The following is a 16,699-nucleotide window of genomic DNA, read 5'->3' as shown; positions in this document are numbered from 1 at the left end:
GGTTAAGCAGTGTTATTCCATTTCTTCAGTCAAGTTTTTGCCCTGGTCTAATTCATTTCTTGTCCTTGACCTTTATCTAAAAAGACACTTGTCATCCTCTCTTTTACTTGATTAACATTTGACACCTGAACTTTACAAAGTTCAAATGTATTCGTCATTTTAATTTCTATTAAAAGTTAATTTTTAAAATTTGGAGAAGCCTAATTAAATGAATCAATGGGAGAGGGAAAAATAAGTAAATTAAGTATATGCCTTTTCCCTGATTTAATTTGATTAATAATTATGAAATGAAATCTAATTATCATAATAAAATTTTGTATAAATTGAGTGACTATGAAAGAAATTAAGGTGATTTTCTCCATTAACATTCAATCTTTTATCTTTAGGAAAATGATAAAAAGAGATTTTCAAATATTTGAATTTTTTTTTAAAATAATTTATTTTAAACGAAGTTTCAAAGAGAAAAGAAAGGAAAAGAAATAAAAACGAAGAGTCAAAAGGGAAAATAAAAATCCACAAACCTATCAAACGTTTCTTGCAAACTCAAAAGAGAATCTTAAAAATGTTATTTAATTTCAGAGATAATATATTTTTTAAAGGAATTTCAGAGATAATATAATATAATTGAGCATGATTAGGTGTTAAACATTTTTTGGCCATGTTTATGACAAGACGGTGTATGGTGTCCTTTTAATTCGGAAGTTGCTTCAAATACAAGCTGTATTGTTCTTATCCTAGGCCCATATGATTGGCCTTTGTGATGATAAGAAATGATAATATCAATAATAAAAAAAGACATGAATTATTTAATTTAATTTGTTGAAGCCAAGCTATGTTTTTGTTTGATTGCCATTTTTAAAAAATAAATAAATTTTAATTATTTATCTCCATTAAATATTTATTAAATTATTATTTTTTAATTATAAATTTTAGTTTATATTCATCTAATATACTTTATAATTAATTTTTACACGCTTAAAAAATTTACCTTTTTGATTTAATAAAACAATTAATCACTGGGATTAAAAAAAAAATTTTGCAAAGAAAGAGAATGTATCATTTGGGGTTATAGAAAATCTACAAAGGAAAATATGTCTTTTAAGATTTGACTTTATAATTTTATGGGTGTGTTTGATAAAATGCTAAAAAATTAAGGATTAAATATTACTTTTATAAATTTTTAACTTTTAATGATGATAATTATTAACTTAGATCCTTCAAAGTTAACACTTAATATTTCAAGAAGATATAAATATTGATGAGGTAAAAAATTAATTTATTTTTTTTTAAATTTCCAAATAATATTAATAAGAATTAAAAGTTACAAGGTAACAATCACCGCTTATCACCGCTTGTTAATTTCGTACTCAACATCCCCTAAGTTTAATTAATAAGATTGAGAGCACATTCATTTATTAATATATATATATATATATATATTATAAGAGAGTATTTAGTTTGATTTACAAGTCAGTTAATTCTACTAATAAATAAAAAATTATAAGTATATTAATATTTGATTTGATTTATAAGTTAAAAAAATACTTTAAGTTAGATGTAATAAGTAGTGATATCTTACTTATAATTTATCTATTTATTTTAAAATTACTCTTTGATAAAGTAAAATATTATATTATCTTAATAATTTTTAAAAATATTAATATTATCTTCATTTTAATAACTATAACACTTAATTATATATCCTTTTATATCATTTTAATTGATTAAATTACACTTTAATTAAATATTTAAATTATTTAAAAATTATTTTTAAATAATTTTATTAGATAATTAATTATTTATTTTTAATTTAACATATAAATTAAAAATAATTTTAAGTTAAAAGTGAAAAATAAGTATTCAAACCAGACAACCTTTGCTATGTTAAAATGCAATATTATACCTAGATATAACCTAATGGCAATGGCATAAGGGAACTATAATTGTTTGTTTCTTTAATGGTTCTTTTACCTTTTGCTTATTTATATATATATTTTTTTTCTTTGAGATTTTTTTTTTTTAGGGGATTTTTTCATAACATGGGAATTCGGAGCTGCAGCAGTTGACTAAATAGAAGGGCTACGACTGCACATCCCACCACCACTAGTACCAGCAACAGAAACAGAAAGCCAAATCCACTTGAAATTCTGTGTGATTTATGACGCATTGGCCCACAGTTGCAAACTGGGTGGCTCAGCCAACTCATGGGCAGGCGCACCACACACACCATCCCCCACTCACCTTTTCTATTTTTTTATTTCTTTTACTTTCAAATGCTTCATCATTGACATCACACATAATTTACCAATTTCTTCACATTTTCCTCTTAATTTTATTTATTTTTTTTATATCATGATTGCTCTCTCAAGAATTATGGTTTGAGTTTTTATTTGGAGATTCTCCGAATCATTCTAATAATTCCACATTATAATTTATTCTATTGAATCTTAACACTTATATTATGCACTTCCATGGTCACTTTGAGAGTTTCAACACATAGTGGTTGTACCTCTTTTACTAAACCCACTTTGAGAGGACCCTGGCAAGGCAAGTACTACACTCCAGAATTAATTTTGTATAAAACCTGACAAAGAATCTACAGGAATTTTATGATTTATTGATTTATCTGATACAGAGTTAAGGACTATGAATATAATAACTTTCCTGATGCGTAAGGAAAGTCGTCAGCTATGACTAATCACATGCCATTATATAATATCAAATACATCATACGTTTATATAACATAACATATAAGTTATATTCATGCCTAGTTTGGCTTACTTCAAGGCATATCATTCATCTTACAGATTCAGATTTAAAATCTCATTTTTTTAATTTTTTATTTTATATATATATATATATATGATTCATTGATTTGTTTGATAATAGAAGATCTGTTGATTTTAAATTCGCTTTGTTGTTTTCTTCTATAAATTAGAGAGAAAAAAGTAAGGCAACTCTGAAACTCAGGATTTGAGTTTATGTTACTTATAAAGAATTATTTTGGAAAAATTGAAACTGAAAGCAAGAAGGAAAAAGACAATAATATAAACTATGAGTTTTACTTTCAGAAGCACTAAAATAATGCAGAAATGGAGTAAGATAGGAGAAAGTATTTTCATGCTTTGTCGGCCATACCTCTTTCTCTCTCATCATATATGTATTTATGATAATAAACAATGTTTTAGGTGTTTCTCTCACACATCGTTCCAATTCAAACCAAGTAGGATTTTCTTAATCATTGTATAGAGGACAAAATGAACACTGGCTTTCTGTTATTCTTTGAGATAATCATTCTATTTTAAAATGAAGTTGATAATGGTCACCATCCATTGCACTTGGGTTTTTATAATTCAATGACCCATTAAAGAATACTAGCTCATATATTCAAAACTGGAGGTCTTCCTGGTAAAAATAGTCCCTCTAATATTCAATTTTCTCTTCCCAGTTCCTGTGTTTTTCTTGGGTTGGCTTTTTTTCTTCGGGTTGGTCGTTCACCCAAGAGGTATGTACAGTCGTTGCTTACTTTTCTTTGTCTATCGTATGTGGTTTTGAAACTTCTGTGATCTGCATATGCATATCTCAGATCCTTGAACCAATAGAACAACCTAGTTTGGTGATAGAAGAGGATTATTATGAGAGTTTAAAGAGATTATTGTCTGTGTAGTTCATATTTTGCTCTTTTGTTTCATATCCAACCATGAATTGTCTGTTCTTCGTTTGAATGCAAAACCTTGAGTATATATTCCTCTTCTATTTGGTAGGTATGGAGAAAATATCACGTGGGTCTATCACTTTTTTTGGTCTTTTTATTGTCCTTATGGTTCATCAATCTTTAGGGCTTAATGCTGAGGGTCAATTTCTCTTAGATTTAAAGGGAAAATTCGTTGACAATTATAATCATCTGAGTGACTGGAATCCCAATGATTCCGCCCCTTGTGGGTGGAAAGGTGTGAATTGCACAAATGATTACAATCCAGTTGTTTGGTCTCTTGATTTGAGCTATATGAATCTTTCTGGTTCTTTGTCACCAAGTGTAGGTGGCTTGTCTAGTTTGATTTATCTTGATCTTTCTTTTAACCGTTTTTCTCAAAATATCCCTAGTGAGATTGGGAATTGTTCTAGTTTAAAGGTTCTTCGTCTAAACAATAACCAATTTGAAGGCCAGATTCCTGTAGATGTAGTTAAACTTTCTTCTTTGTCAATTTTCAATATCTCCAACAACAGAATATCTGGCTCCTTCCCTGACAAGATTGGTGACCTTTTGTCCTTGACACAATTGATTGCCTATAGTAATAACATCACTGGACCATTGCCAGCTTCATTTGGCAATCTTAAAAATCTAACTGTATTTAGAGCAGGGCAGAATTTGATATCAGGAAGCTTACCTCCAGAGATAGGTGGATGTGAGAACTTGCAGATTCTTGGTCTTGCACAAAATCAATTGGGTATGGAAATACCGAGAGAGGTTGGAATGCTAAAGTATTTGACAGATATAGTCCTTTGGGGAAATCAGCTTTCAGGGTCTATTCCAAAGGAGCTAAGCAATTGTAAAAATTTGGTGACTCTTGCTCTCTATGACAACTATCTTGTGGGGCCTATACCCGAGGAGCTTGGTGACCTGGTGTTCCTGGAAAAGTTATACCTCTACAGAAATCACTTGAATGGAACGATCCCAAAAGAGATTGGGAATCTGTCTTCTGCAGTAGAGATTGATTTCTCTGAGAACATGTTGACTGGAGTGATACCAACAGAGTTGGCTAAGATAACTGGATTGCAGTTGCTTTATCTTTTCGAGAATGAGCTTACTGGTGTCATCCCAGATGAGCTTACTACTTTGGTAAACTTAACAAGGCTCGACCTCTCCATTAATAATCTCACAGGTAGTATTCCTGTGGGATTCCAGTATCTGAAGCAGTTGATCATGTTGCAGCTCTTCAACAACTTATTTAATGGTAACATTCCTCAAGGACTTGGAGTCTATGGAAACCTATGGGTGGTGGATTTATCAAATAACTACCTAACTGGAACAATTCCACCTCATCTTTGTAGAAATGGTAACCTTTTTTTGTTGAACCTTGGGTCAAATAACCTCTCAGGTTATATCCCAACTGGTATCATTAACTGCAAGACGTTGGCGCAGCTTTATCTTGCAGGAAATGAACTTATTGGGAGCTTTCCAGCTGATTTATGCAAGCTAGTGAATCTCTCTAGTATTGAATTGGGCCAGAACAAGTTTAATGGTCCCATTCCTCCTGAGATAGGTAACTGCCACGTTCTGAAAAGGCTGCATCTCCCGGATAACTACTTTATAGGTGAATTGCCAAAAGAGATTGGTAAACTTTCTGAATTGGTGACCTTCAACATCTCATCTAATCTGCTCAATGGAACAATACCAGCAGAGATCTTTAACTGCACGATGCTGCAACGACTTGATCTCAGCCAGAACAATTTTGTAGGTGCTTTACCAAGTGAGATAGGAGGCCTTTCCCAATTGGAGCTTCTCATGCTCTCAGACAATCAAATTTCTGGTATTATACCTCTGGAGGTGGGAAATCTGAGCCGCCTAACTGAACTACAAATGGGAGGAAACTTATTTTCTGATAGGATCCCAGCTGAGATGGGTAGCCTATCAAGCTTGCAGATTGCATTAAACCTCAGCTATAATAATCTCTCTGGGTCAATACCTGGAGAGCTAGGAAATCTTGTGTTACTGGAATTCCTGCTGCTCAACAACAATCATTTGAGTGGTGAAATTCCAGGCTCCTTAATGAACCTTTCTAGCCTACTTGGATGCAACTTTTCTTACAATGACTTAAAAGGGCCTTTACCTTCCTTGCCACTCTTTCTAAACACATGCAACAACTGTTTTCTTGGGAATGACGGGCTTTGTGGTGGACCTTTTGGTAAGTGCAGTGAATCTCCATCGTCCTATCTTGCTTCAGCTACGGAAGGGAAAAATGCCCGTTTAGGTAAAATTATTGCTATAGTTGCAGCTTTTGTTGGTGGGGTGTCTCTCATTTTAGTTATAGTGATTATATATTTCATGAGACGCCCAGTTGAAACAGTTGCTCCTTTGCAAGAAAAATCATTCTCTTCTCCAGTTTCGGATATTTACTTTTCTCCGAAGGAAGGGTTCACTTTCCAGGACTTGGTTGCAGCAACTGACAATTTTGATGACAGCTTTGTGATAGGAAGGGGAGCTTGTGGAACTGTATATAGAGCAGTCTTGCCATCTGGTCACACTATTGCAGTTAAGAAATTAGCATCAAACAGAGAGGGGAGCACCATTGACAATAGCTTCCGTGCCGAAATTTTGACACTGGGAAAGATCAGGCATCGGAATATTGTGAAGTTATATGGGTTTTACTACCACCAGGGTTCCAATCTACTACTTTATGAATACATGGAAAAGGGTAGTTTGGGAGAATTACTCCATGGATCATCCTGTAGTCTTGACTGGGGGACGAGATTCAAGATTGCAGTTGGAGCTGCTCAGGGCCTTGCTTATCTGCATCACGATTGCAAGCCTCGGATTTTTCATCGTGACATTAAGTCCAATAACATTCTGCTTGATGACAAATATGAAGCTCATGTTGGGGACTTTGGGTTAGCAAAGGTGATTGACATGCCACAATCTAAATCAATGTCTGCAGTTGCTGGTTCTTATGGCTATATAGCCCCTGGTAAGCTATCTTGTGATACTTTTATTCATAAATCATTAATGATTCTGCATACTTACTAAAATTTAGGATGGATATGCAGTTAAAGCAAGGCATCCTTCTCTTTTTTTTTTTAAATTCCAAATTCTTATGACATTATCCTATTTATTATATTAAAAATTCTTGGGAACTATTTAAACCTGTTAAATCTATTGTTGATTTATGTCCATTGAATTGCTACATCCATGAATAACTCTGATCATTCTCAATGCAGAGTATGCATACACCATGAAAGTGACTGAAAAATGTGACATATATAGCTATGGAGTGGTCCTTTTGGAGTTGCTGACTGGCAGAACACCTGTGCAACCACTAGATCAAGGTGGCGATCTAGTAACCTGGGTGAGAAATTACATTCAGGTTCATACATTGTCACCAGGAGTACTTGATGCTCGACTCGATCTGGACGATGAGAATACAGTCTCTCACATGATTACAGTCATGAAAATTGCTCTACTTTGCACAAGTATGTCTCCTTTTGATCGACCAACAATGCGGGAAGCTGTTTTGATGCTTATCGAAACCAATAAACGAGTAGGACACTTCGAGTCATTCCCAAGTCATCATGCTAATTCAAGTGAAGGACACTTTGATTCATCCCCAAGTCATCATGCTACTTCAAGTGATGAACTGATTGTACATGTTCAATAAATAATTTTGATAGATTGGGATGATTCTTTAGCAGCTAATTCATCCTAGTATTAGTTACATATAGAGAAGAACACGCTACTTGTATATTCCTAATACAATAATGTTGCTTTTGGCTGCTAGGCCAATCAGAAGTGCTCTTAAAATTTTCTTCTCAACTACTGCTATTCGAGAAGGATCATAATGTGTAGAAATGCATTGCTCTTGCTTTTGTTAATGTGTTTTTTTGATCATCATCACATAAACTCACTCCATATATGTTATAGTGCCAAAACACGCAAATGGATTAAAGTTCATATAACGTACCCTATATGATACATCACTAAGCCGAATCGGTTGCTAATCCATTAAAATCGATTGCTAATCGATTTAGCAACCGATTCAGTCGGTTGCAATGAGCATAGTTACAAATAGCAACCGACAATCAAATCGGTTGCTAAATTAATTAAACTTGAAAAAAAAAACTTTTGGTAAAAAAAAAACTATCAGGTGCTAGTAGTAACTAGTTAGCAACCAAAATCGGTTACTAATAAAAATCGAAACATTATCAATTACAAAAAGTTTGGTGTCTTTAATTTTGTAATTTTGCAACCACTTTGTAAATGGGATGTTATTTGCAATTAATTTAGCAATAAAAAAGTAGACTGCTAATTTTAAAAAAATTATAAAAAATTTAAATTTTTGAATAAGAAATAAAAAAATTCAAACAAATAAAATTTTCAAAAATTACTAAAATAATAAATTATTATCGAAAATTAGCACTAAAAATTGATATAAAAATATTATAAAAAAATTATTAATAACTAGTATAAAAAATATTAACAAAAAATCAAATACAAAAACATATTTATAAGACAAATTATTAAAAAAATTACCATATATATTATAACAAAAAAATTACTAAAAATTAATACTACAAATAATTTACTAACAAAAAATATAATCGTACCAAAATTTTTATTTTATGCCAAAAAATAAATTAAATAAGAAAAGACGAGAAAGAAAAAAAAATGATAAATAAAATAGATAAGAAAGAAAAGATGATGAAAAAGAAAATATATAAGAAGGAAAAGATGAAGAAGAAAATAGATGAGAAAAAAAAAAGATAAAGAAAATATGCTAGAAAAGAAAAGATGATAAAAAAAATAGATGATAATGAAAAAGACGACGAAGAAAATAAGAGAAAAGAGAAGAAAGAGAGAAAAAATGAGTAGTGGAGAGAAAAAATTTGGAGAAAGAAAATGAACAATGGGGAAAGAAAATGAGTAGAAGCTTATGTAAGCGAATACGTAACCGATTTTAACAACCGATTGTCTGTTGCTAATTTTTTAAAAAAATTGGGTGAGAATTTTTTGGAGAGAAATTTTGCAATCAATAATCAATTATTGCAAAATTAGTTACTAATAGCAATCAAATTTAATCAGTTACTAATAACAACCGATTTGCAAATCTGTTGCAAATCAAAATTAAAAAAAAAAATGAATGGGAATTTTCGGAGGGGAAAAATCGATTGCTAATAGTAATAAATTTTAATCAGTTTTAAAAATCAGTTGCTAAAGTAAATCGGTTGCAAATAAAAAAAAAATTGGTGGGAAATTGTTGACCCCACAAGCTCAAAGGAGCATAGATTTTGATGATACCAAAACTCAACTAGAATCAAACTAACATTGCTGTTAAGTGTTGTGTATCTCAAAGAAAAAGGACAAAAGGATTTCATGATGGATTCGTGCCTATGAAGAAAGGATGACATTCTAAGGATAATACAAGACGAAGCAAAAGAGATAAAAGAAGAAAAGGTTACCTTCCAAGGCTACATTGAAAATCAGAATTGAAGGTACATATATTATTAGAGTTAGTTTTATCTTTTAGGATCTCTTGTGAAAAGAATTGAGGAGTAAAGGTCAATGATCCTTATTTTCAATCCCTCAAATGATTTTTCTTTGAAACATCATTATTATTGGCCTAAAAAGTGTTTAACTATGATTTGGTGTAAAGTTTTATAGTTTTGAAAGTTATGCAGAAAAAGTTTTCCTGGTATGCTAACTGGTTTGCTACTTATTTTAGTATGCTAAATGGTTTGCTATTTTCTCAAATACGCTAACTGTTTCAACTCTGCACAACATCGCAGAAAACGACAAAATAACGGCTATTTTCTTGAAATTCGTATCTGTAACGTTCAAATGAGTTCTGCAACGGTAAAAAACGTTCCAAAGCTATAAATACACCTTCCTTTGGCCATTTTGCACTTAATGAAAGTCCCTCTACTGTTCAAAATCTTTAAAGCTTTCATTCAAAGTGCTCAAAGTGATTTATTGCTCATCATTGGCTTATTTACTCAACTCTTCTTCATAGATTCTGTTGTATTGAGTGAGAGTGAGTTTTAAACACATTATTATCATTTGTGAGAGGTTATTCAAGCACCTATTGAAGCTTGGTTGTGATAAGTGTTTGGGATAACACTTGGTAGAAGTGTGAAGCTACTTGTAAAAGCTTTGTTGAGAAGATTTGTAAAGGGCTTTGTCTCTTGCCTTGAAAAGAGAAGAATAGTGGAGTGAAGACTCAAAGTGGGATCTTTGAGAGAGTGGATGTAGGCTAGTTAAAGCCGAACCACTATAAAAATTCCAGTGTTCATTTTCTCAACCCTTGCTCTTTACATTTTTGCAATTTAGCTTTATGATTGATATACTTTTGCTGATATGAAAATTGATATCATATGCTGTTGATCTTGCTGCTGACTGAGAAAAACAGTTTACTGCTAAATCTGCTTTTACTGCTAATTTGTTGATATCTGATATATTCTGCTAGTTATCTGTTGTGCTGTCAGATAGGATATCTGGTATACTGCTCTGATTGCTGTGTTAAAAACGTATTCAGACATCGATATATTTATGAATGCTTATATAGTCTGTTATATCGATATCGATTGCATACAGCTTAACCTTGAGTCAACTTGTCAATAGAGCTATATTGTTCATTTTTCACATTAGTTAATTTAGTTGAACCTAGCTGCAATTTTCAAAGGTTTTGAGCAAGAACCGAAAATTGTTTTTAAAGTCCAATTCACCCCCCTCTTGGACATATTTTGGGACATCAATTTGGTATCAGAGCTTGTCTCTCTTGCTTGAGGATTAAACCCCTTAGAGTGATCCACACACATGGCTAGTTCATCTAGAAATTTCTGTGGTATACCCGCCTTAGTGAAGGTTATTCCATCACTAGACCACCACTTTTTAATGGCACAAATTACTCCTTTTGGAAAACTAGAATGAGAAACTTTATACAATCTGTTGACATTGATGCTTGGAGAATAGTTAAAGATGGTCCTTATATTCCTTATAAAACCAGTGAAGGAACTGCATACAAATTTCTAAAGCGTAAGTTGAATTTGATGATAATGATTGGAAGAAAATTTCTACAAATGCCAAGGCTATTAATATTCTTCATTGTGCTCTTGATATTAATGAGTATAATCGTGTTTCAGGATGTCAAACTGCAAAAGAGATATGGGACAAACTTGAAGTCACATATAAAGGAACTGATGTGGTAAAAGAGTCAAAGGCAAACCTCCTCATCCGTGATTATGAATTATTTGAGATGAAACCCGTGAAACTATTGCTGAGATGAGTACCAGATTTACAGACCTTGTAAATCTACTTAAAGCTCTTGGAAAGAGATTTGAAGAACAAGAACTTGTAAAGAAAATTCTGAGGTCTCTTCCAAAGACGTGGGAAGCAAAGACTACTGTTATTCAAGACACCAAGGATTTCAGAAAATACACCTATGATGAGCTGATTGGTTCTCTCATTGCACATGAGATGATTTATAAGAAAGATGAGAATGAAGGTGATCAAAAGAAAAAGAAAGGGATAGCTTTCATATCCGAAAAGTAGATGAGAAAAAGAAAAATGTTGCTCTTAAAGCTGGTTCAAGTGATGATTCAAGTGCTTCAAGTGATGATGATGAAGATATGGCTATGATAGTCAAAAGATTCAAAAGAGCATTTAGAAAAGGAGGAAGCAAATACAAGAAGTTCACAAAGAAATATGCTCCAAAGACTCCAAATCATTCAAGTGAAATAGTTTGTTATGAGTGTAACAAACCAGGCCACATTAAGCCAAAATGTCCTACTTTGAAGAAGAAAAATAAGTTTAGAAAGGACAAAAGCAAAAGGCAATGGCAGAACTTGAGTGACAGTGATTCTTCATCAAATGATGAAACAAGCGACAAAGAGGCTGTAAACACTTGTATGATGGCAATTGAAGAAAAAGGTGAAAGCTCACACATCGAAGATAGTGAAAATGAGGTAAATCTTGAACTTTCTAATGTTGATGAATTAGAACTTGCATATGTGAAGACATATGATAAGTATAGAACTTTTAAAAAGAAATGTAAAATTTTAGTTCATGAAAATTGTGCTTTAAGATCAGAAAATATTTCATTGAGTATGGTTTCAAAGGAAAATGAATTTTATAAATCTCAAATGAAATTATTTAAGGAAGTTAATGATGAGCTTCAAAGATCAAAAGAAGTGTGTGAACAACTTCTTGAGAAAAATAGAATTCTTGAAGAAAAAGTTGAATCTTTGACAAGAGATTTAACTAAATTTACAAAAGGAAAAGAAACACTTGATATACTTCTTGGGAATCAAAGATCCACAAATGAAAAATCTGGAATTGGATATGATGGATTTATGAAGTATGGAAAATACAAACAATTTTTTGTTAAAGCTACATCCTTTTCTCAACCAAGTATTACATGCTTTTATTGCAATCACAATGGTCATATGATTAATGCTTGTCCTATTAGGAAAGGAACCTTTAAGGCAAAGAAAGTATGGGTGCCCAAAGGAACTCTACCTAATGTTACTAACATCCAAGGACCCAAAGTTGCTTGGGTACCTAAGAACAGTTAACTAATTTCGTGTCCGCTAAGGAGTATCTGGAAATGTAACATTGGTACATTGATAGTGGTGCTCTAGGCACATGACAGAAATAAAGGCAAGTTTTCCTCTCTTACCTTGAAAGAAGAAGGTTATGTGAAATTTGGTGATAAAAGCAAAGCTAAAATTGTTGGATGTGGAACTATTGGTAAAAATCCTTGCATTGAGAATGTTGCATTAGTTCAAGGATTAAAGTATAATCTTTTAAGTGTTAGTCAATTGTGTGATAATGGTTTTAAAGTGATTTTTACTTCTACACATTGTGAAATTCATGGAAATAATGTTATGTTTGCTGGTGCTAGAATAGATAATATTTACTTACTTGATTTAACAAGTCTTGAAGAAAATTGTGAAACATGCTTTATGACTTCAGATGATAGTGCATGGTTATGGCATAGAAAATTAGGACATGCTAGCATGAGTACACTTGCTAAACTTTCTAGAAAGAACCTTGTTAGAGGACTTCCAAAGTTAAGATTTGAAAAAGAATTTCAATGCAAAGCTTGTGCACTTGGTAAGCATACAAAATCATCTTTTAAATCAAAAAATGTTGTAACTACGTCTAGACCATTGGAATTGTTGCATCTTGATCTTTTTGGTCCAATCACACCTAGAAGTCTAGGAGGCAAGGCATATGCATTTGTAATTGTTGATGATTTTTCAAGATTCACATGGACTTTCTTTCTTGCTCATAAAGATGAAACCTTTGATATATTTGAAGCTTTTTGCAAAAGAACTCAAAATGAAAAAGGGTATTGCATTACATCTTTGAGGAGTGATCATGGAAAAGAATTTGAAAATAATTTGTTTGAAAATTTCTGCTCTCAAAATGGTATTTATCATACATTTTCAGCTCCTAGAACTCCACAACAAAATGGAGTTGTTGAAAGGAAAAATAGATCTTTGCAAGAAATGGCAAGAACAATGCTGAATGAAAACAGTTTACCAAAATATTTTTGGGCAGAAGCTGTAAATACAGCATGCTACATTTTAAACAGAGTTTCCATTAAAGTTATTTTAAAGAAAACTCCTTATGAACTTTGGAAAGGAAGAAAACCTAATATTGCATATTTTCATGTCTTTGGTTGCAAATGTTACATTTTGAATAACAAAGACAGCAATCTCAAGAAATTTGATGCTAAATCCTGTGAAGGAATATTTCTAGGCTACTCAACAAATAGCAAAGCATATAGGATTTTCAATAGAAAAACATTGACCATGGAAGAATCAATGCATATACTTTTTGATGATGCTAACACTTCCTTGCAAAGGAAAGATTCTTGTGATGATGAATTTGAGCAGATTCTAAATTCAAAGAATTCGAATAATGATGAGCTTGAATCAAAAGAACAAGTGGAGGATGATCAAAATGACAAAGAAAAAGAACTTCCTTGCTCCACAAATATTGAAATTCAAGATGACTCCCAACCAAATGTGGAAGAACTACAAATTGAGGAACCTCAACATCAAGATATTCCACAAGAATGGAGATACCATAGAAATCATTCCAAAGATGACATTCTTGATAGTCCATCACAAAGAATGATGACAAGAGCTCAACTTAGAAGATATTTTGGTAATGTTGCTTTTGTTTCTCAATTTGAACCCAAAACATATGATGATGCTCAAAATGATGAAAATTGGCTTTTTGCTATGCAAGAGGAATTAAATCAATTTGAAAGAAACAAAGTTTGGAAACTTGTTCCTTAAACTTAAAAGCACACTTATTGGAACTAAATGGGTATTTAGGAATAAGATGGATGAAAAAGGACATGTAGTTAGAAATAAAGCTAGACTAGTAGCTCAAGGATACAACCAAGAGGAAGGTATTGATTTTGATGAAACCTTTGCTCCGATTGCTAGAATTGAAGCTATTAGAATGTTGTGTGCATTTTCATGTTTTAAGAATTTCATGCTTTATCAAATGGATGTTAAAAGTGCGTTTTTAAATGGATATATTGATGAAGAAGTTTATGTAGCTCAACCTCCTGGTTTTGAAGACCCTCACTTTCCAAATCATGTTTACAAGCTTACTAAAGCTCTCTATGGTTTAAAGCAAGCTCCTAGAGCATGGTATGAGAGACTTAGTAAATTTTTTCTTCAAAATGATTTTAAAAGAGGAAAAGTGGATACTACTCTTTTCATTAAGAAAATTGGAAAAGACATGCTTATTGTGCAAATTTATGTAGATGATATTATTTTTGGTGCTACCAACCATTCTCTTTGTAAGAAATTTTCCAATATGATGAAAAGTGAATTTGAAATGAGTATGATGGGTGAACTTACCTTCTTTCTTGGATTGCAAATTAAGCAAATGAAAGATGGAATTTTTATAAATCAGTCCAAGTACATAAAGGATATGCTAAAGAAGTTCAAAATGGAGGATATGAAAAGTGTTGGAACTCCCATGAGCTCAACAATTAAATTGGAGAAAGATGAAAAAGGTAAAGAGGTAGATAACAAATTTTATAGAGGTATGATTGGTTCTTTACTCTACTTGACAGCATCTAGACCAGATATTCATTTTAGTGTATGTTTATGTGCAAGATTTCAGTCATGTCCAAAAGAATCTCATTTTGTAGCAGTTAAGAGAATTTTTAAATACCTCATTGGCACTCACAATATTGGCTTGTGGTATCCAAAATGTGAATCATTTGATCTTATTGGTTATAGTGATTCAGATTTTGCTGGTAGTAGATTGGACAGAAAAAGCACTTCTGGAACTTGTCAATTTCTAGGTCATGCATTAGTTTCATGGCACAGTAAAAAGCAAACCTCTGTTGCACTTTCTACTGCAGAAGCTGAATATATTGCAGCTGGAAGTTGTGTTGCACAGATTTTGTGGATGAAACAACAGCTTGAAGACTTTGAAATTAAATTTGATCACATTCCCATAAGATGTGACAATACTAGTGCTATAAACCTATCAAAAAATCCTGTTCAACACTCTAGAAGCAAGCATATTGAAATTAGACATCATTTTATTAGGGATCATGTTCAAAATGGTGATATTCAAATCGAATTTGTCCCTTCTGAAAAACAGCTTGCTGATATTTTTACAAAGCCACTTAGTGAAGAAATTTTCTGCAAAATAAGAAGAGAACTTGGTATGATTAATGCTTTTGATTAAGTTTTGATGCATTCTCATGTTTCCATATGAAAATGAAGTGATATATGTTGGTTTGTAGTGTTAAAGATGCATTCTGATATTTTTGGTGCAATTTGAAAAATTCTGGATCATATCAGATATGAACAGTAATCTGCAGAATTTGATCTCAGTGGCATACTAATCCGTTTGCTAATTTTCTTGTTTGCTAAACGCTTTACCACTGCTCCTACTTTTTCGTTGGCAAACTGGAAGTCAGGTCTGATTGCTCTAAAACTCCAAAATTATTTTTTTTTAGCGCCTATTCTGCATGTTTAAAGCCCATATTACTTAAATACCCCTCTACTTAAAGTATTGCATCATTATATATTTAAGGGCAAAATGGACTTTTTAACACTTTGATTTGCGCGGGATTCAATTTTTCTTCTGAACCATCAGTCTTCTCGCCGTCTCTCCTCTGCTACACGCTACCTATTCCCTGCAAAAACCTACAGTTGTGTCTTTTCAAGTTTTAAAATTCAAAACTTCATTTCTTTCCGTCGCTCCGTCTCCCAGAACCCGAACGGCTGCATTCCTTCCCACCTGCAAACCCATTTTGGTCGCACCCTTCCAAGCCATCGTCACCCTTCATCATTCTTAAATATTTCCGAAACCTGTTGATAGTGAATCGATTAAATCGATTGTTTGCAGAAAGAAAATCCCCAAAATTTTTCGTTTCCTTTATTTCACTAAATCTGCCGAAAGAAATCATTTGCTGTTGGATATTTTTCTTTGTCGATTCGCACTCTCTGTTTCAGTATATTTCAGGTATAAAGTCTAAACCTTTAATGGAATCGTGTTTCATATTCTATCTATGCCTGTTTGTTCTGCTTTCGTAATGTGCTGATATTTTTTTTTTATTTGCTCTCGGTTGTTTGTTCTGTTCTAGCGCTCTGTTGTTAATTTTTTTTGGGCATTAACATTTCGTGAAATGTGGTATATAATAATAAATCGACTGCCATGGATTCGTAAGAACCCGAATATTTTTTTTTCCTTGCTGTCTGTTCTAATTTTTTTTCTGTCATTGCGCTCTGTTGTGATAAATGGATGTTGATATACTTAAATTGATTATATATATAAATATATATATATTGGCTGCTCACATCGCTAAATTTATAATCTCAGTCCTCACTGTCCTTACGGCCTATTTTGCTTCTGAGATTGGTTATGGCGCGAGACAAAGGAAAAGGGAAAGCCAAAATCCCCACATACTCATCATCAAACTCAACTGACGGAAGTATCCC

At 32.4% G+C, this 16,699-nt stretch overlaps 1 protein-coding gene across 1 annotated transcript; it reads left to right on the top strand.

The window, feature by feature from the left end:
* Nucleotides 1-2,891: 2,891 nt before the first annotated feature.
* On the top strand, nt 2,892-7,588 carry LOC110637443 (probable leucine-rich repeat receptor-like protein kinase At5g63930). The gene is made up of 2 exons (XM_021787551.2): nt 2,892-6,687; nt 6,938-7,588. Exons 1-2 carry the CDS (start codon nt 3,726-3,728, stop codon nt 7,372-7,374), a joined length of 3,399 nt encoding a protein of 1,132 aa, XP_021643243.2. The 5' UTR covers nt 2,892-3,725; the 3' UTR covers nt 7,375-7,588.
* Nucleotides 7,589-16,699: the final 9,111 nt, after the last annotated feature.

Source organism: Hevea brasiliensis, unplaced genomic scaffold (genome assembly GCF_030052815.1).
Source record: "Hevea brasiliensis isolate MT/VB/25A 57/8 unplaced genomic scaffold, ASM3005281v1 Scaf5, whole genome shotgun sequence".
NCBI lineage: Eukaryota > Viridiplantae > Streptophyta > Magnoliopsida > Malpighiales > Euphorbiaceae > Hevea > Hevea brasiliensis.
Note: the sequence above shows the minus strand (reverse complement) of the source record. Positions and strands in the feature narration are given on the sequence as shown.